Source organism: Tachyglossus aculeatus, chromosome X1 (assembly GCF_015852505.1).
Source record: "Tachyglossus aculeatus isolate mTacAcu1 chromosome X1, mTacAcu1.pri, whole genome shotgun sequence".
Lineage (NCBI taxonomy): Eukaryota > Metazoa > Chordata > Mammalia > Monotremata > Tachyglossidae > Tachyglossus > Tachyglossus aculeatus.
In genome coordinates, this window is record NC_052101.1 from 34,768,263 (window position 1) to 34,789,786 (window position 21,524).

General features: G+C 41.1%; 1 protein-coding gene across 1 annotated transcript in view; it reads right to left on the reverse strand.

Annotated features, from left to right (window-relative positions):
* GALNT10 (polypeptide N-acetylgalactosaminyltransferase 10) overlaps window positions 1-21,524 on the reverse strand; it is a 181,596-nt gene that overhangs the window by 114,499 nt on the left and 45,573 nt on the right. The window contains exons 2-3 of the mRNA XM_038740400.1: window positions 1,215-1,317; window positions 25-163 (exon numbers count right to left, since the gene is read on the reverse strand). Of these exons, the coding sequence (XP_038596328.1) occupies window positions 25-163; window positions 1,215-1,317 (242 nt within the window). The remainder of the gene's footprint in view (window positions 1-24; window positions 164-1,214; window positions 1,318-21,524) is intronic.

Here is a 21,524-nt window from a genome sequence, read left to right on the forward strand (position 1 = left end):
ACCCAAAAGAGAAGGAATACTTACTTTGGGTGTCGAATATCAGGCAGGGAGCGGTTCAGGGAGATTTTATCACTGACGAAGATGTTGAATCCATTTTCTCTATAAGCTTGGTCTACTCGTTCAGCATCAGTCATGGGGTAAGGCTTTCCTTGCTCTCCATTTCCTAGGGAAGAAGCACCCAGTAAATGGTTATATTCCCTCTTGCTTATATGATTGACTAAAATTTGGTTTAGGAGCATGAGATGCAGCGTGGTCTAGTGGCTAGGGCCTGTGGGTCAGAAGGACCTGGGGTCTAATCCCAGCTCCGCCACTTTTCTGCTGTGTGATCTTGGGGAAGTCACTTAACTTCTCTGGGCCTCATCTGTAAAATGAGGATTAAAACTATGAGCCCCATGTGGGACATGGACTTTATCCACCCTGATTAACTTGAATCTACCAGAGTGCTTAGTACAATGCCTGGCACACAGTAAGCACTTAACACAAATACTTCAAAGAAAAATGAGTTATGTCCAAAGGGATCTTCAACGACAGGTTGATAACTTGTTCAGTCATATGAGCTGTGAATATGGCCCAGAATGGGCATGGCTTTAGTTTCTTTTAAACTTGCCTAAAATTGAAGAAACACAGTTCTAACATTTTGTATTTGACTTTTAAAGAGTCCATTCCAAAAAGGAATAAGTCTAGGCTAGCTGATAATTAGCCTACAGCATTTTCTATTGCTTCTCCAAATGGGATGAACACACCTCATTCCCTCCCTCTGTCTATTCTTTGAGAAAAAAAATACAACAACCAAACCATTCTGGTTCTTGAGACATCTATTCCTGAACTAAGCCTGCCCCAACTCCCTTTAAGGCAGGCTTTCAGTCTACTTCCTCAGATACCTCATGATTCCGAAGAAAAGTGCTTTTTGGGGGATGTTGTCCTTTTAATAAAGGTGACTTACCTGATGTGCACTAGGAGGAAAAACGTGGAGAAACTTCCCTTCCAAGGACCAATAATTTATTTAAGTCGAGTCCATTAATCATTTCTCATCCATTTTCTTGCCTTTAAGCATTATTAGTCCCGGGGTCTGACCTGTCCATGAAAACTGGTTGAAGGGAGAACACTACAAAAAGCACCCTTCCTCCTCTGTCACTATTCTTGGGCAGGTAAGGTTTTTCCAATCACCCCAAAACACTACAAAGCCCAAAGACATAAAATGTCGCCTTCCATACCTATGCGCTCTGAGTCTTTCCTGATAGCTTCTTTATCATGCCAGTCCTTGTTCCTTTGTCCATCTCCAAAATAAATATCCTTCCTTGGCCTCACTTGTGAGCCCTTTAAAACACACAAGATGAACAAAAGTGTTAAACAAACCATAGCAATGGACAAGAAATTTAAATTTCTTGTGTGCTTAAATGTGTGCTAAGAGTCAAGAAACCAGCTCCTCATCTTGTGAAAAGCTGGCCTGGCAACCCATGTATACCTTAAATGACTAAAGGAAGTTGGGATTTTAGGTTCAAAATGCATCAAAGGAAGTTTTACACTCTTTCCATGACTACCAGAGTCTGTTGTATAGCACCACTGTTCATGTGTAAATGTCCCCTTACAGGGTATCCCAGCAGGAGGGGGTTCTGTTTAAATATGTGCAACATTCACGTTAATCAGAATAATTTCTTGCTTCACGCTGCCCTTTAAAATCCCTTGTGTTGTTTCCATGGGAGTGGAAGGGGCTGTAACCAATAGTTCTATTTCCCATTTGATTAACAATAACGGCCTTGAATGGGTGACCTGCAGCAGCAGTTCCATTAACAAGCAGATTACATGAATACGATCTGCTACAGGCCTGTTCCTAAGGTCCCTAGCTGCTCCTCCCCAGAGCTAATTTCCACAATTGCTCAATATACCTACAAGAATTCTTCTAACAATGTTTTTGAGTTGAAAGTTTTTTGCTTTCATATTCTCAGGCACTGTAAGCCAGGGTATAGGAATAAATTGTAAAAATAAAATCCTCCAAAAGAAATTATTTCATTCATTCACTCAACTGTATTTACTGTATGCAGAGCACTGTAGTAAACGCTTGGGAAGTACAAGTCGGCAACATACAGAGACGGTCCCTACCCAAAAACAGGCTCACAGTCTAGAAGGGGGAGACAGACAACAAAATATAACATGTAGACAGGTGTCAAAATCGTCAGAACAAATAGAATTAGCTATATGGACATCATTAACAAAATAAATAGTAAATATGTGCAAGTAAAATAGAGTAATAAATCTGCATAAATATATATACAGGTGATGTGGGGAGGGGAAGGAGGTAGGGCGGGGGGGGATGGGGGGAAGAGGAAAAAGGGGGCTCAGCTTGGGAAGGCCTCCTGGAGGAGGTGAGCTCTCAGTAGGGCTTTGAAGGGAGGAAGAGAGCTAGCTTGGCGGATGTGCGGAGGGAGGGCATTCCAGGCCAGGGGAAGGACGTGGGCCGGGGGAAGACGGAGGAACAGGTGAGAACGAGGCACAGTGAGGAGGTTAGCGGCAGAAGAGCAGAGGGTGCGGGGTGGGCTGTAGAAGGAGAGAAGGGAGGTGAAGTAGGAGGGGGCGAGGTGATGGACAGCCTTGAAGCCCAGGGTGAGGAGTTTTTTGAGGAGGGGAGTAACATGCCCAGAGCATTTCTGCACAAAGATAATCTGGGCAGCAGAGTGAAGTACAGATTGAAGTGGGGACAGACAGGAGGATGGGAGATCAGAGAGGAGGCTGAGGCAGTAATCCAGTCGGGGTAGGATGAGAGACTGAACCACCAAGGTAGCGGTTTGGATGGAGAGGAAAGGGCGGATCTTGGCAATGTTGCGGAGGTGAGACCGGCAGGTTTTGGTGACGGATTGGATGCGTGGGGTGAACGAGAGAGCGGAGTCGAGAATGACGCCAAGGTTGTGGGCTTGTGAGAAGGGAAGGATGGTAGTGCCGTCTACAGTGATGGGAAAGTCAGGGAGAGGGCAGGGTAGGGAGAGGGCAGGGAGAGGGCAGGCAAGAAATCTATCCATTCACCAACTTGGATGTGGTCAGGTTTGCCATAATACATAAAATTTCACAACAAGGTTTGGCTAGAAGGTGACAGTAGAATTAAGGAGTGGTCTCCTGACAACACTTCAAAACTGGCTAGAAAATGTGTGTGTGTCTTTGGGGATGGGGTCGGAAGAATGGTTGAGCAACTTCAGGCTGCATCAAACATGGGAGTATGCAACATGATTGCTCCTTATCGTGGGTTATTTTAAGAATCTTTACGTTCCTGTTCTGGGATGAAATTTCTCCAACAGGAGCATGTACAAAGTATAAATAACCTCAAACGTATGCCACTGCCTTTTACACATCCAAGTGCCACTGCAGGGGCAACTTCTACACCTGTGATCCCCATTCTTCTAGGGACTCACTCCCCAGAGGTCACGTTCTTTGGCAACTCCATAGGAAATGCCTTTCAACTCCCTGTGAAGTGTATACCAATAGCCAGAGACAGCCCCAACCTTCTCCATGCTGTAAAGAACCCCAATAGAACCTAATCTAATCAATCAATCAATCGTATTTATTGAATGCTTACTATGTGCAGAGCACTGTACTAAGCGCTTGGGAAGTACAAATTGGCAACATATAGAGACACTCCCTACCCAACAGTGGGCTCACAGTCTAAAAGCGGGAGACAGAGAACAAAACCAAACATACTAACAAAATAAAATAAATAGGATACCTAGATACCTCCTGGCTGTCTGGGTCCTTGGTTTGGGAGCTAGAGGCAATAGAGCATCAATTCATTTATCATAATCATCAATGGAGCTTTGATTGAGTGCAGAGCATTAGGTGAGTACAATAAAACAGAGCAAATAGACACACTCCCTGCCTACAAGGAGCTTACAGATTACCATCAGGAAACTTCCACATAGGCTCCTGAAGTTTATTCAAGCTCCAGAAGCAATAACACTTCTGTACCTGGGAGTAGATGAAAACAGAAAGTTTCATGGAAAACTCTATATCATGCTGATGTAGCTTAACTTGACACTTGATTCAATTCAACCAGCAACTGCTGGTGGCACAACTTAAATGTGTTTCATAATCACCTGTACCTCATGAGTGTACACAGAGTTTGGTGCTATTAGAAATAAAATTCCTGGCTAATAGCAACAGTGGCATTCTACACCAGTCTCAGATGTCACACTTGCCCTTTAATTAATAACAAAAAAGACACAAACAATTCTTTTCTAAAGAAAGTAATTACTGGGCAGAAAGATGTCTAGGTTTTAAATGCAAAGAGAAGTTGAGATTTCCTTAAAATCATATAGACCCTTTTACAATGCTGTGATTTTATTCCTTGGGTAATGTCTTGAGCTCTTTCTTTCCCTTAGTTCCAAGTCCTCATTTTTCAAGGGGGAGTAAGGATTAAAAGGCATACTAAACAATAAATTGAAAATTGATTTAGGCAGCTGTAAATAACCATTTCATGCTATTACTTAACGTTCTACTAAAGGAACCAATAGTCATTCAACAGCTGAACGCACACACACACCCATACACACTGAATTTTGATATTTTGTTTAATCACTATTTAGTGTGCTTGGCTCCAGCCATAATACGAGAAGAATGGATGGAGAGGCAAGCCAACTACTGTTGGGCACAAGAAAGATTCATTCAAGTCATACACTTAATCCCAAGACTTCTTAGCAAATATATTCAAATTTCAGAGGGAATCAAGTAGTATCTTCTTAAAATGAAAGAAAAATTATCCTATAGCCATGAACATCCTGGGAGGAAAATTGAGTAGGTTATCAGGTTCATCCAGGGTCTGATAATGTATTACAGGATAAATGAATTCCATGGAAGCTTTATGATGGATTTTTTTAAACGATTCCTGAAATGCTGAACATGAAAGGAAAATAATCTCAAATGACAACATAAAAAAAATCGATACTATCCCTACTTTGAGAAAAGAAACAGCTTTCTGATGTTGCACTATAAACATGTTTGCCTGCTAAGTACATTACTACATTAATAACCTTCACAAAAAGATAAAAAAAAAGGAACCCAACATTGGAAAGCTCTCTGTTCAAGGCCACTATCGAGGTTACTCTTGAATTTGACCACCTCCCAATTCTGCAAAAAAAGGCAGTATTGCGTATGGCAGCAGAATATGAAAAGGTAGTAGAAAATGTCCCTTTCCCTGAAATGATAAGACCCAAGTTAAAGTTCTTTCACTTGCTTCCTGAAGTGGCTACACTTGATTTGGCAACTGGGAAGAACCTCAACTTCCTAAAAAAAATATATGGTTTAGTTTTGGGTTTGAGCAAAAATGCGAACAAATACTTCAGCCTTGGCACTTCTATTAAGAGTGATGGCACCTATAATAATAATAATAATGGTATTTGTTAAGCGCATACTATATGCAAAGCACTGTTCTAAGCACTGGGGAGATAAAAGGTGATCAGGTTGTCCCACGTGGGGCTCACAATCTTAACCCCCGTTTTCCAGATGCGGGAACTGAGGCCCAGAGGAGTGAAATGACTTGCCCGAAGTCACACAGCTGACAATTGGCGGAGCTGGGATTTGAACCCATGACCTCTGCCTCCAAAGCCCGGGCTCTTTTCACTGAGCCAAGCATTTTCAAGGGACAATGCCACCAGGTGCCTTACTTACATGCAAACCTATTCTTCTCAAGCTGAGGTAGAGGGGAGGAAGGTGACCTTCCCCAGTTTTGACTGGGGTCCTCAACTTCATCCAGTCTCCTCATCCTTCGAGGCCGACTCATCATCACTGTAGGCAGGGAACACGTCTGCCAACTGTGTTGTACTGTACTCTCCCAGGAGCTCCGTACAGTGCTCTGCACATAGTAGGTGATCAATAAATATCATAGTTAAGTGATGAGGATGACCACTATCAATGTTATCATTTGGTATATATTCATATCCTGTATATATGTTTGTACATATTTATTACTCTATTTATCTATTTATTTATTTTACTTGTACATATCTATTCTATTTATTTTATTTTGTTAGTATGTTTGGTTTTGTTCTCTGTCTCCCCCTTTTAGACTGTGAGCCCACTGCTGGGTAGGGACTGTCTCTATATGTTGCCAATTTGTACTTCCCAAGCGCTTAGTACAGTGCTCTGCACACAGTAAGCACTCAATGAATACGATGGATGATGATGATGATGATGACTGTCTCTATATGTTGCCAACTTGTACTTCCCAAGTGCTTAGTACAGTGCTCTGCACACAGTAAGCGCTCAATGAATACGACTGATGATGATGATGATGACTGTCTCTATATGTTGCCAACTTGCACTTCCCAAGAGCTTAGTATAGTGCTCTGCACACAGTAAGCGCTCAATAAATACGATTGATGATAATGATGATTTGGTGATCGCCTATGTGCACAGCACTGGACGAGGTGCTTGGGAATATTCAAAATAGGTGGACACCACTTGCCCTTATGCTTAAAAACTCTCTAGCCCCAGTTTCATCCTACTCTTACAGCAGATAGAAGGGAAGAAATTATAATAATAATAATAATAATGGCATTTATTAAGCGCTTACTATGTGCAAAGCACTGTTCTAAACGCTGGGGAGGTTACAAGGTGATCAGGTTGTCCCACGTGAGGCTCACAGTCTTAATCCCCATTTTACGGATGAGGTAACTTAGGCTCAGAGAAGTTAAGTGACTTGCCCAAGGTCACACAGCAGACATGTGGTGGAGTAGGGATTCAAACCCATGACCTCTGACTCCAAAGCCCGTGCTCTTTCCACTGAGCGACACTGCTTCTCTGCAATTATGCTGTCAGGCCACCGGCAGAGTTAAATGTAAGATAATGGCATAAATGAACCCCCTCCTACTGTTAACCTATTGTCTCTAGGTAAAGTACTACAGAAAAAAAATGATAACATTTTAACAACTAGGACTAAGTTACCGCTACGCCAGGCAACATAATAGGCATATCTTCAAAATGAAAGATAAACCTGTTTTAGATTAATGAAGATACTCCCAAATACTTTTATGGCCAGGATCAAGCCAATCAGACAATTCTCTCTAGTTCCAGCCAAATTTCCACATTTCCGAACATCTTATTTTTGTGCCTTCATGGCATGAAATATACCAAGATGTGGGAACCTGAAGATTGGATAAGACTCCACAGAGACAGGGCAGAGTGCCAGTAATTAAGATGATATATCATTTAAAATGCCAACCACCCTGCCAGGGTTGCCTTTCTTCTGGATTTGTGGTCCGCCTAACAAAGTTATTACCATTCAAAAAACTGGGAGCTAATTCACCCTCATTACCATTATCCTCCTGTAACACTCGTGATTGTTCATTAATACGAAGATGGGACCAATTACAGAAGATTTCAAACATTTTTAATGAGGAGGACCTTGAAAAGTTCACTCCACTCCTTGAGGTGTGAAAATTCATTAAAATGTTGCAAAATGGCAGAACAAGAGCCAAGAATTTCAGGATGAATGATAAAATGACTTTCATACAGGGTGAATCACACTGTCGCCAATTTTTCTCTTTCCACCTTCACTTTAATCGAAAAGCGCATTGCTCTCTAGTGTGGGCTTCTAAGTTTAAATGCATAGTACAGCTAAGTATACTTAGTGGAATTTTAGCATGCCACATCTAGATTTTTAAAAAAGATATATCTATCCCACACCCTCGGAACCAGCACCTAGGAGCGACCTAGTTTCAACGCAGTAGCGTGATGCCAGGAGACCAGATTAGTTGATTTGGGGGGTGATCTTGGCCAATCGCCCAACTTCCCTGAATCTTGGCTTCTTACCACCTAAATGGGGGCCCTTTCTTGCCTGACTGTTGAAGAGTACCAACTAATAACCCCAAATAGGCTTAAATGCCATGATACAGATACAAAAGTGATAATGTCCCAAGAATAGACCCTGAAAACATCTGCTTGGAAAAACAGTTCCTTAAAAAACTATATAAAAAAAACACAAAAAAGCAAAAGCATCCTAGTTCATGTACGGTGAGATTTACAGTGGGGACCCATCTCGAGCTTTCTTTTAATCAGGGACGTAAAGGGTTTTGAAGCAGACGGGTGAGGAGAGAGAAGGGATGAGGCAGGTATGCTTACTCCAAAATGCACCTATGAATAAATAAATTCCTGGGAAAAGGCAAGTTCCAAAATGACAAAAGATACATCCTCTAAGTCTCCAATACATCTTCAGAAATACAATGAGATACAAAGAGCAGTTAAAGCTATTTACAGTCGATTTTTGATTTCTCATAAGTGGATTATTCACTTTGCGTATTATCTGTGGTAAGTTTTTTTAACATCCCAACCCTGTAATTCTTTCCCCTCTGACCTCCCACAATGCAGATCCCACAGTCTGTAGCAGGAGCTTTCTTCAGGCTCCCCTTACCACTTGGCTGACTTTTATCTAAAGAGAAGGGGAAGGAATTGGGAAAAAGAAAGTTTGCATGAGAAAAGGAGGTCACCCAGGTTACCAGTGCCCTACAGGTGATGGTGAGGATTAGCTAACTGAAATGGAGTTTGAATAGCAGCCTGCAAAACCTAAAGTGCTCCATATATACATATTAATACTAATATTAGCACCACCTGCTCACTTGCTTCCATAATGCAATTGTTTTCAAATTTTTATTGATTGCCCATTGTCACATGTTCTGGACAATATAAAAAATGAGTTAAGTGGACATGATCCCTACAGTACAGGAATTTATTACTAATAACAGACAATACTAACTGAGACCAATAAGAAGGGTCACATTGAAAACTAAACAAAATCCAAAATTATTTATCTTGAGTAAAAGCAAGAGGCAGGATATTTTCTGGGAGAGTTAGTTTAATTTTTCTCTGCCTGACTTCATTCCCCACATTCCCCCAAGCTGTACCTTTCCATTTGCAATGGACCATTCCTCTTTTCCTTGGTTTTCCTCAATAATAACCGGTATTGTTAAGTGCTTACTATGTGCCAGACACTGTATTGCTGGGGTAGATACAGGCAAATCAGGTTGGACAAAGTCCCTGTCCCACATGGGGCTCACAGTCTTCATTTTCCATATGCGGTAACTGAGACACAGAGAAGTTAAGTGACTTTCCCAAGGTTACACAGCAGGCAAGTGGCAATTAATATTAGAATCCAGGTCCTTCTGACTTCTAGGCTCATGTTCTATCCAACAGGCAAGCTGCTTCTCAAAGGCAGGTAAAGAAAGGTCTGATTTTAGATTTTATAAACAACATAGGAAGGCTCAGAAAGTCCACAGCATCAATTAATACTGCAGTTATACTAGCCCAGAAGCATGCTTGGCATAGATATTCCTGAAGGATTTGTTGACTGGCTTGACATTTGTTTCGCTGTCTTCTCCACTGACCACTGAATTCAATGCAAAGGCCTCTCTAAAAACAATTGTATTCTCCTGGATTAGGAGGGCTAAAGAGTAGTATGGCCACTAAGACTAGCCTCAAGGGCTTTTGGACCATTATTTTACTTGTTGAAAGCCACACTAGTGGGCATACATGTGTAATCTGTCAAAAGCCAAACACCCCTGACTTGACTGATTTTACGCAGTTCTTGTACTGCTTTACTGTAGCTCTGACTCCATCAGTCACTGATTACGTCCTGCCCTGCCATTCCCCACACCAAAGTTTCTTATATGCAAATAACCCTAGAAAAATCATTTCGCCTGAGGCCTTTTTCCCCTCTTTTGCTGTTTATTTTATAAAATTGTATAATACTTCTCAGGATAATCTCTGGAGATAATGTAGCTCAGCCTTTTTTTTTTTTTCTTGAGTTCAAAGGCTCATGAGAAGAGACATACAATTTCCTTCAGCATTTTGTCTGTCAAAGCCTGAGGTTAAGTTTCACCCTGTTACTGAAATGGAAAAAATCTCATTTCTCTCCAGCATTTATTCATACCTGGGAAGCATATTTCAAAGAGAGTACGATGTCTACCTACAAGTTTCTAAGGGAAGAAAAGCTGTTTGGGAATTGATTTTGACTATCTCTTCCAAAAATAGCTAATAGGCCTCAGCTGATATGAAGCTATCTCTGTGTAACATCCAGGCATTTGGTACTAGGCAAAAGTGCCCAGGTGCATTTTTCACATCAGGAGAAGTTGAGTTTCCCTTTACACATAACCTACTTTCCCCTTCCTTTCCTGCTTACTCAGAATATTCCTCCCCTTCTATGCCCTGGGAACTTCTGGAAAGCTTAGGGATAGAGCCATCTCAGTGCAGGGGAAGGAGTTTGTGTGTGTGGGGATTACAAGGCTACCACCCTATTTCCACCCCTCCCTCATAAACCCAAAATGAGGGACTCTTGCTTCATTCAAGATCAGAAGCATCTTCCCCAGTCATTACACCATCCAGTTCCCCCCTCCTCTCCCACCACTCAGAGTTCTAGGAACAATAATACTAATTATTACATGCAACATCCTGAGAAGCTCAATATGGGTATTTTGCTATTCCAAGTCGTTTCAGTATAGGATAGGATGCTATTTTGAGGTAATTATAGCTTCCTTTGGGATACACAGTTACACCCAGAGACTGCTTTCACTTCTCAACGTGTCTGTTTTCTGGTACATCTGTGGTATAATTGGTACCGAAGGTCTGGGATGACCTCAGTTAAAGAAGACTGGGGCAACCACAAAATATTTCAAGCCAAAACTTATGAAGGAGAAGTCTGAACATGTTTGGCAATAAATCTGAAACTCCAGCAGACTGTGAACTTGGTAGACAGAGCACCATAAAAGGTATGGTTTTAAGTAAAGCCACATATTGGCTGAGGTACAACTCTCTAAGTTTAAAGACAGCATGCTTTGAAAGACTTCAAGTGCCTTGTGGACAGGGAATATGTCTCCCCATTCTGTTGTATTGCACTATCCTAAGCGTTTAGTACAATAACCTGCCCACAGAAAGCATTCAACATTTACTACTGAATGACTGAATGTTCCAGTGGACAGATTTAGTGCTTCAGCCCAAAATCTTCATTAATCTGAATTTTTGACTTGTCAGTACCACCACTATTCCAGATATAAAACTAAGTACAGGTTCATCATCAATCGTATTTATTGAGCGCTTACTATGTACACAGCACTGTACTAAGCGCTTGGGAAGTACAAATTGGCAACATATAGAGACAGTCCCTACCCAACAGTGGGCTCACAGTCTAAAAGGTTGACTACACGGTTGCACAAAGGTTGTTCTACAGGTTGAATACTAAACATCAATTACCCATAGAAAGATCAATTAACTATTTCTCACTGCTTACACCCTTTCCATATGTTACCAACTTGTACTTTCCAAGCACTTAGTACAGTGCTCTGCACACAGTAAGCGCTCAATAAATACGATTGAGTGATTTCCCCGCCTAGAACTCCCTCCTCTTCAAATTCACCAAACCCACCTCCCTCTAGTCATTCCCCCAAACAATCCCCAAACGTACCATGTCATCCCACCAGCCACCCTTGAGCACTTAAATGGTTTATTTATTCATTTTTTCTTGCTTTTACTGCTACCGGTTGAATCTGTTGTACTCTCCCAAACACTAAGTTCAATGTTCTCCACTCAGTCACTTAAAAACTACAGATGGATTGATTTTCCTCCTGTTGACTCTGTATACAATTTGTTCCCAGACTCCCTCAGAATGTACACTCAAAGGCACTTAAGCACTTAGTACAGTGCTCTGCACGCAGTAAGTGCTCAATAAATACGATTGATGAAGGGATGGAGCCTCTACTTTTATTGTTTGCTCCCAAACTGCTTTATACATGGTGGACACTCAAATACAAATGAACACATTCCCACCATTTGCTTTTACATCTGCTATCTCCCGATGCCCTGCAAAAATATCTAGCTTATGCTCCAAACTCTTGTAAAAAGAACTGACAGTTACAGACATAACAAAATGTGTATTTGGTAAAAAAAAAAAAAAAAAAATGAATCCCACATTACTTGTGGGAAGTCACAGAACTTCCTGTCGTTGCCTTGGTTACCTGAGCACGTTCTTTATTGCACATTGTGCACACCTCATTTATTTTAATTAATCAAATTTCTTTAGAACCTGTTTTCTTTTGCCAACACTGTTAGTGGAAGTTAGGCAATTGAAGCTGGGGCACTTGAGTGAGAATAGGACTTTCTCTGGATGCTTAAGTACTGTTGGGGGAATCTGCAACGGAGAGGACTAGACATATTTAGAGAAGACTAAATAGTATCTAGCACAATCTAATAAATTGAATTCATTTATCAAGAAATTTCAACTATCATTCAAGACTTAAATATCCTAGGTTTCAAGGCATAATTATAAATTGTAGAAATCAGGCCCAAGAAGAGAGCTGTCTCGTGATTCCATTTTTCATGTCTTTCCACGTTTCCCAGAAAAGTCAATCAATCAATCAATCGTATTTATTGAGCGCTTACTGTGTGCAGAGCACTGTACTAAGCGCTTGGGAAGTACAAGTTGGCAACACATAGAGACAGTCCTAAACATACCAGATCAATCAATCATATTTATTGAGCGCTTACTGTGTGCAGAGCACTGTACTAAGCGCTTGGGAAGTACAAGTACAAGTTGGCAATAGATATCATATTGAAGGAGCCATTTTCTGAAGAACTGTCTCCATGCTCTGTTGACTGACCCAGCTTCAATTGTGACCTACACTTTCATTTTTCCTTCGCTGCCTTGGTTTGTATTTTAGTTCTTGAAGTAACGACAGATGACTACACAGTTGGCACTTGCTGTGTCTGTCTGAAATAAAAGAGGGCTCAGGGCTCATAGACAAGACATCTTCAGCCCCTTTCCCAACTGGTGAGGCCAAGAGATATACACACCTTCGTTCTGAGAGCTTAAACATAGACAAATAATTTTATAGGGGTAAGGCAACAATTACATCAAGTAAATTTCATGGGTGAATGCTTTATAGTATCCCTTTGATTTCTGTGATTTGAACTGCTATGTAGGACACTACTTCTGGTGTACATTCACTTAGGTGGATGCTGTTTTCTTTCAGTGAGGAATTTGGGGACAGAGGAACCAAAACAAAAAAAATAGAGAAGCTGTATCAGAGAAGTAGGGTGACTTAGTGGATAATGAGCCTGGGAGTCGAAGGAACTGGTTTCTTTTAATTCCGGCTCTGCCACATGTCTCTTGCATGACTTTGGGCAAGTTACTTAACCTCTCTGAGCCTCAGTTATGTCTCCTGTAAAATAGGGATTAAGAGTGTGAGCCCCATGTGGGACAGGGATTGTGTCCAACCTGATTAACCTATATCTACCCCAGCACTTAGAACATATTTATTACCCTATTTATTTATTTATTTATTTTACTTGTACATATCTATTCTATTTATTTTATTTTGTTAGTATGTTTGGTTCTGTTCTCTGTCTCCCCCTTTTAGACTGTGAGCCCACTGTTGGGTAGGGACTGTCTCTATATGTTGCCAATTTGTACTTCCCAAGCGCTTAGTACAGTGCTCTGCACATAGTCAGCGCTCAATAAATACGATTGATGATGATGATTGATGAAGTACAATAATAATAATAATTATTATTACTATCAACTTATAGAAGGTCGATTCGCCACACTCTGATCTTGGCGCCACAGGAGACATGAGATGAAATCTCTTTACACCTGGAAATAGTGAAGTCTTGAGAGGTAGTAAAGTTTACTAATTTAATGATAATAATAATTTATAATAAGAATGGTATTTGTCAAGTACTTACTATGTGCCAAGCACTGTGCTAAGTGCTGGGGTAGACACAAGGTAATCAGGTTGTCCCACGCTGGGCTCACAGTTTTCATCCCCAGGAGTCAAGCTTTCTGACCCAAAAACCACCTAGAAGCAGCATGGGCCTAGTGGATAGAGCACATGCCTGGGAGTCAAAAAGACCTGAGTTCTAATCCCACTTCTGCCACGTGTCTGCTGTGTGACCTTAGGTAAGACACTTAATTTTTCCATGCCTCCGTTACCAATGGCGATTAAAACTGGGAGCCCCATGTGCGACATGGACCGTGTCCAATTTGATTAGCGATCTACCCCAGCACTCAGTACAGTGCCTGGCACAGAGTAAGCAGTTAAATACCATTAAAACAAACATCTAAGACATTTGGTGTGGCGGATGAGCACAGCAGGAATCCTGAAAATAACAGGCAAATGTCAGCAGTGTAGACTACAGCAGCTACTGAGTTAACCAACCAGTGATACTGAGCATTTTCGGTGTGCAGGGAGGAAGAAGCGTGGCTCAGTGGAAAGAGCCCGGGCTTTGGAGTGAGAGGTCATGGGTTCAAATCCTGGCTCCACCACTTGTCAGCTGTGTGACTTTGGGGAAGTCATTTCACTTCTCTGGGCCTCAGTGACCTCATCTGTAAAATGGGGATGAAGACTGTGAGCCCCTTGTGACCTCCCCAGTGCTTTGCACATCCTAAGTGCTTTATAAATGCCATTATTATTATTTTCCCCCTTGTCCCCCTCTCCATCCCCCCCATCTTACCTCCTTCCCTTCCCCACAGCACCTGTATATATGTATATATGTTTGTACATATTTATTACTCTATTTATTTTACTGGTACATATCTATTCTATTTATTTTATTTTGTTAGCATGTTTGGTTTTGTTCTCTGTCTCCTCCATTTAGACTGTGAGCCCACTTTTGGGTAGGGACTGTCTCTATATGTTGCCAACTTGTACTTTCCAAGCGCTTAGTACAGTGCTCTGCACACAGTAAGTGCTCAATAAATACGATTGATGATGATGATGATGGTGTATTCAGCTGTGGCACAGCAATGGTAACATGCTGCAGACACTTTGGCCATAAAAGCGTTTGTGCATAAAATTCCTCTGCGCAGTTTTGCAATGTGTGACACCATTGTTGCCCTCTGTGCCCCAGTGGGAACATGACCGGCAGGGACAAGACAGTGCAAATGGCATTTGTGGATCACTAACTCGCTATCCTTTTTTTTTTTTTTTTGGTAAAGATTCCGGTTCCAAAATCTTTGTGATTGGATTGAGACTTATTTTCTTCCATTTACTGCACGAGACTCGATCATACATCATTACATCCATCAGGCCTTCTTGAAAGTGTCTTCATTCCCCAGAGGTGTGGTATTTGGCAGTCTGGAGACCACTCTGTAATAAATTGATTTTGCACTGAAGTTTGGAGCTGATCAAGCAACGATCAGTCCAACACTTGGCACCTTGCAGAGCCGCAATGTCACCTATTTTCCTATCACTCAAAACTTGCATACACCTATCTCTGGGAGTGGGGAGGGTTATTTTTGCCTCATTATTACAATGCCCCAGTTTTGGGTGGTATCCTAATAAAACTTTGAGGAACACAAAGCTCAGAATGCTGGCAGAGGCCGGGGCCATGAATCTTGGGCCACAGTAGCTCATGCCCTTCCCTAATTCTGTAAATGCAGTACTTGGTTGCATGCAGCATGGCTGGGAAATTATCATGCCACGATCCATATGCACTGAAGTGAAAGTATATTTTCATGGGAAGCAGTGTAACCTAGAGGACACGGCATGGGGTTTTGAGTCAGGAGATTCGGGGAGGGCTCTAGTCCCAGCTCTGTCACTTGCCTACGGTGTGAACTCGAGCAAGTCACTTAAATTCTGTACCTCAGTTTCCACATCTGCAAAATCGGGATTCAATCTTAAATCCATGTGGAACGAGGACTGGATCCATTCTGCTTAACCTGTATTTACCCCAGAACTAGGTTCTAGCAGGGTTATTGCTACCTTTTCATTAATGCAAGAGAAGATAAGAGAAGCAGCTTGGTTCAGTGGAAAGAGCCCGGGCTTTGGAGTCGGAGGTCATGGGTTCAAACCCTGGCTCCGCCAATTGTCAGCTGTGTGACTTTGGGCAAGTCACTTCACTTCTCTGTGCCTCAGTTACCTCATCTGCCAAATGGGGATTAAGACTGTGAGCCGCCCGTGGGACCTGATCACCCTGTAACCTCCCCAGCGCTTAGAACAGTGCTTTGCACATAGTAAGCGCTTAATAAATGCCATAATTATTATTATTATTACTACATATTACTATATTATAGTATTACTATATAATTACTATATAATATATTATTACTATAACCTACTCCCTTTGCCTCACAGTGCTTTGTGAGTTCAGCACTGCACTATAACTCCTGGAAAGCAAAAACACATGGAATTTTCTGCTTTGAGTTAAAAAAATATTGATAGTTGTTCAGTATATCGCTATAAATGACAAAGTGTATCGATGGAATCTCAATGGCAAGGGGAGGGATGGGGGAGGCTGTGGAAAAAAAAAGTGTTTAGCTGACTTTGCTTTGAGAGCAGTTTGCTAATGGCATTATTGTATGTTCCCAACCTTACTAATAATCACTCAAGCTGCAAACTTGCTACTAAAGTCTCCATGTTGTAGGCAATTATTTGCCTCTGTACAAAAATGTTAATTTCATGGTTTTGTAAACACATCTTCCGGTATAAAAGACCAATCTGCCTATAAAAATTACTTTCGACAACCCCCTTGGAAATCTTTTGTGGCAAAAAAAAAAAGTCGGTCAGTTAATCAATCTCCACAATACATTTTAGGAGGAAAAGAGAAAGGGAAGTTCATTCTTCCCAAGTGCTTAGTACAGTGCTCTGCACACAGTAAGCGCTCAATAAATATGATTGAATGAATGAATTGAGGAAGTAGAGGAAAAGAAAAACATTAACAAAAGGAAGGAACCAAACCATGAAGTTACTGAGGGTCTTCTGGGCCCTTTTGGTCACTCAGACATTGTCTGAATTAGGAAAGCATTTCAGGAACCTAGAAACATGCAAATTTATGGGCCTTCATCCAAATACCTATTAAGCCTTCCATATCCAAGAGATTAGCACTGCAGTGTTTGGGATTACCACATGTGAAAGTTCTAAAATAAACGCTATTTGAAACATTATCAGGTGACTTTGTGCGGCAACTATCTTCTGGAAACCCACTGAATGGCTACCCGAAAACAACTAAAAGTAGACAGGGCAAAACTCAATCAATCAAAGGCATTTATTGGGGGCTTACAGTGTGCAGAAAACTGTATTAAGTTCTTGAGAGAGTGCAGTGCAATAGAGTTATAGACACAACACTCCCTGCCCACAAGAAATGTAGTCTAGAGGCTTTTGTAATGGTATTTATTAAAATACTATGTGTCAGTCACTGTACTAAGAACTGGGGTACATACAAAATCAGGTTGGACACAGTCTCTCTTTTACCTCAGAGGGCTCACTGTCTTGATCCCCATTTTACAGATGAGGTAACTGAGGCAGAGAGAAGTTAGGTGACTTGCCCAAGGTCACACAGCAGGCAAGTGGCAGAGCCAGATTTAGAACGCAGGTCTTCTGATTCCCAGGCAGAGCACTGTACTAAGCGCTTGGGAAGTACAAATTGGCAACATATAGAGACAGTCCCTACCCAACAGTGGGCTCACAGTCTAAAAGAAAGGAAGGAACCAAAGGCCCATGCTCTTTCTACTTCACCACACTTCTTCTTCTTAAAGAGAGCTCCTAAGTGGAGTGCTCCGGCGACTGTTCGCAAGTGATGCTACACCATTTTCAACTTTTAGGCAAAGTTGGTGTGGGCAGGGCAGGTTTACCAACTCTGTTATATTGTACTCCCCCAAATGCTCAGTACACTGCTCTGCACACAGTAAGCGCTCAATAAATAGGACTGACGCTTGGTTGAATCGAAGACCTGCTGTAAGCTCTCAGGGGATCAAATAGCACACCACCCCTGACTGCTGGACCACAAGCTGTTCTGGGCTGCTGAGCTTTTTTGACATCTCCATTAAAAATAAACTCTGAAGAGAGAGGACTAAATCGAATATCAGACTCCCCGGTATGAAATGCGATTGCTTTATCTTCTCCTGGGAGGGCAATAACTTGACAAATATGCATAAACCTTTGCTGCTAGGAAATAAACTGCATGAAATTATCTAAACTCGGAGTCATTAGAGATACACATTGTGAATTTAGAATCAAAGCACTCTATAATTCAGAGTGAATCTGCACAGTAAAGGATCAGCCACCATATTGCATTGAGAATTGTTCGTTGAAAGGGCTTTGGGCTCTGCATATGTTTCTGAATTTATTTCCTGGATTTATTCTTTGGCGAATGGAGGGAGGTATTAAATATAACAAACCACCATTTCCAAATCTTATTTTGCTTATGGGGAGGGTCTCATCAATACCAGCATATTAATCTTGCCTACTACAACCAATTCCCCAGGGTATGAAGACATAGCAGGGATAAACAGAGTATCCTTCTTCAAAGTGGGTTGGTTCAAACTTAGCTTAAGCTGAAAGAAAAATGATCTTATGGCTTTAACTAGTTCTTCAGAGACATTTCTATTATGCAGTTCATGCAGCATAAATTGGCAGACTGTTCAGCAAAATCAGAAGAAGCAGCGTGGCTCAGTGGCTTTGGAGTCAGAGGTCATGGGTTCAAATCCTGGCTTCACCAATTGTCAGCTGTGTGACTTTGGGCAAGTCACAACTTCTCTGGGCTTCAGTTACCCCATCTGTAAAATGGGGATTAAGACTGTGAGCCCCCCCGCCCCCCACCCGCCATCTGCCCAAAAAGACTGGCTTGGGAGGCTGTAATGGTGAGATCTTTTCAGCTAAGCCTTCAGAAAACATTAAAATACACAAAGAACTAACAATGTTTGTCTAGATTCACCTTCTGCTAGTCACTGGGTATTAAAATGAACTATTGCAAACTGTGAAATCAAAATGTAAAAATGATGGTTTAAAAGGTGCCATGAATTCTATTAGCTATCCTCCCAGATCTCACCAGAGTGTTTTGCCATTGGGTTACGCCCAGATATTAAGCTCCTTGAGGGCAGAAATCTTGTCTATTCCTATTGTACCCTCCTAAGTGCTCTGCACTCCTGACTGATTGGCTTGAACAGAAGTCTTTAGGGCTGTGAGACACTGTGTAATGCTACTTCTCTCGAATGCGATTTAGGGCTGTGCAAAAAATTGCACTGGATCCTCATTAGTACTAGGACTACGTTTAAGCTGAAAGAATATGATTTGGTTCTAAATGTCTAATTCAATTTTTAGGGAACCCAAGAAGTGCCATATCTAGTAGGAGTAGCACATCATTAAGTGATGGAGTCTTTCCTTCTTTCTTCAGTCTCTTCTTCCTAAGAATCAGCAAAGCAGCCCCTGAGTTGGAAAGTGTTCAAGAGGCTCTCCTCACTGCAATACCATCACCTTTTTCACTATCTACAGCTTCAGAAAACTATTTTGGAAGTCAATGCAGGTATATTCTGGGTCATTTGACCCATCTCTGTCCCCAGAAAAGTAGAGGTTGAAAAATTTAATTCAAAGACCTAATAATAAATGACTAAGATCTGTGAGGTGCGAACCCATGTCTCTGACGGAGATATAACTCAAATAACTTCAACGGGCACAGTTACGGCCCTTAATTGCCAATTGCTGTGCTAGCAAAGGAAATGGATCTTTTAAGCAGTGCTTTCCACTTTAGGGAAGATGAATCATGCAGACTGTTGGCAGTGCTGTATTATGGTCAGTCTTTGGCCATCCAAAGGTTTCTGCTGAAGGTTGGCAAGGGAAATGTATGGAAGAAAAAGGAGAAACTAACTCCCCTGGACAGGCGCCTTTAAAATGTTGTGCAAATCCATTGCCATCCGCTGTCACCTCCTGAGCACTTCAGATGATGCTGAACCTCAACCCCAATGGGGAATAACCCAAAGCTTTCCAGACATAACAGAAAGCAGCTTGGGATATTCCTAGAGGAGCTCAATTACTGCAGAAATGCCCGGAAGCCTCAGACTTGCTTTCTCCACTGCTCCCCTGGTGCCAAACGCAAGGGATGAGTCAGTGAATTTCAATGCTCCACTGTAAAATTAAACTTCTACTGTCACAAACCTTGAATGACCATTACAGCCAATACTTCACAGCTGACTGGCCGAACACATTCATATATTAAATTACTCTACCATTCACCTGACATCAAACTCTTTCAAAGACAGTAGGGCTACAACTCTTAAATTTTCCCAAGTGAAAATACAGAATATACTGTGATTTATTCTTAGTGCTATGGGTGCTTCATAATAATGAAGCACTTAGAACAGTGCTTTGCACATAGTAAGCGCTTAATAAATGCCCTCATTATTATTATTAATAATAATACTTATATATTTGCTTTAAACTCACTCAAATTAATTCATTCATTCAATCATATTTATTGAGCGCTTACTGTGTGCAGAGCACTGAACTAAGCGCTTGGGAAGTACAAGTCAACAACATATAGAGATGGTCCCTACCCAACAACAGGCTCACAGTCTAGAAGGGGGAGACAGACAACAAAACATGTAGAAAGGTGTCAAAATCATCAGAATAAATAATTAAAATTAAAGCTAATTAAATGTTAAGAATACATATATTGACTTTGTTACAGTCAACTAATTATATTGAATCAAGAAGTAAACTTGTTTCATGTGAAAAAAATATTCAATTTTAAAGGTAATTTAATTGCACTAAAACTTTAAAGGGAGTGGATAAAGGCTTCATGTTAAACAAAATTTGAAGAGACAGGACTTGCTATTTGACCCCCTTTTAAATAGATATCACACCCACACACGTGCAAAAATAACTTGAATACATACTTTAAATATACTTTTTTTGCTACTTCACTAGTCACTAGGAATTAAGGTTTATATAAAAATGTCTGATTTTAATGAATCGCATAAGACTAAAAGAATTCGCAGTAATTAAAAGAAGGAGAGGTGGACAATTCTCATGCAAACATCATTAGCAGAGGGGTTGTAGATGAAGAATCTGATTAATTAGCAAAGACACAACAGCAACTTCTTGTTCTCGTTAAATAACTCTTTGCTAGGCTTAGAAAGATCACTGCCTGCAAAGTGGCAATGCCTCTATAGTTAAAGCCTTCATCGTTTAATCCTTCTGCCTCAGTACGGAGTATTCGCCCAGTGTCTGGAATAATAATTTATGAAGTGGCTCTAATTATAGGAGTCTAAAATATTTCATCCATGAAGGACAAGTAGTATGATTCTTTTAAATATAGGAAAGGCCATAACTCAGGAGAACCAGAGACACAGAAGTACAAGGTTTGTTAAAATTCATAACCCCTTCTCAAAAGTGAAATCATTTCTTCTGACAAGCCACAAGAACCCATTTCAACAGCAGAAAAAAGAAAAGCTGCCCAAACCAATTTTCAAGCCAAAGCAGATATTTTTTTTTTCTTGTTTGCATCACCCAAGGAAGGATCAGATATCATTTCTCTCTTTCCAAGTAGAGGAAATGAGATGAGAGTCAACATTCTTCCTACTTCTTAGTATTGAAAAAGTGACTGGATTAGTAATCAACCATTCAAATCCACACCCCACAGCACTTACGCACATATCCGTAATTTATTTATATTAATGTCTGCCTCCCCCTCTAGACTGTAAGCTCATTGTGTGAGCTGGTATTTAAGTGCTTACTATGTGCCAGGCTCTGTATAAAGTGCTGGGGTAGACAAAAGATAATCTGGTT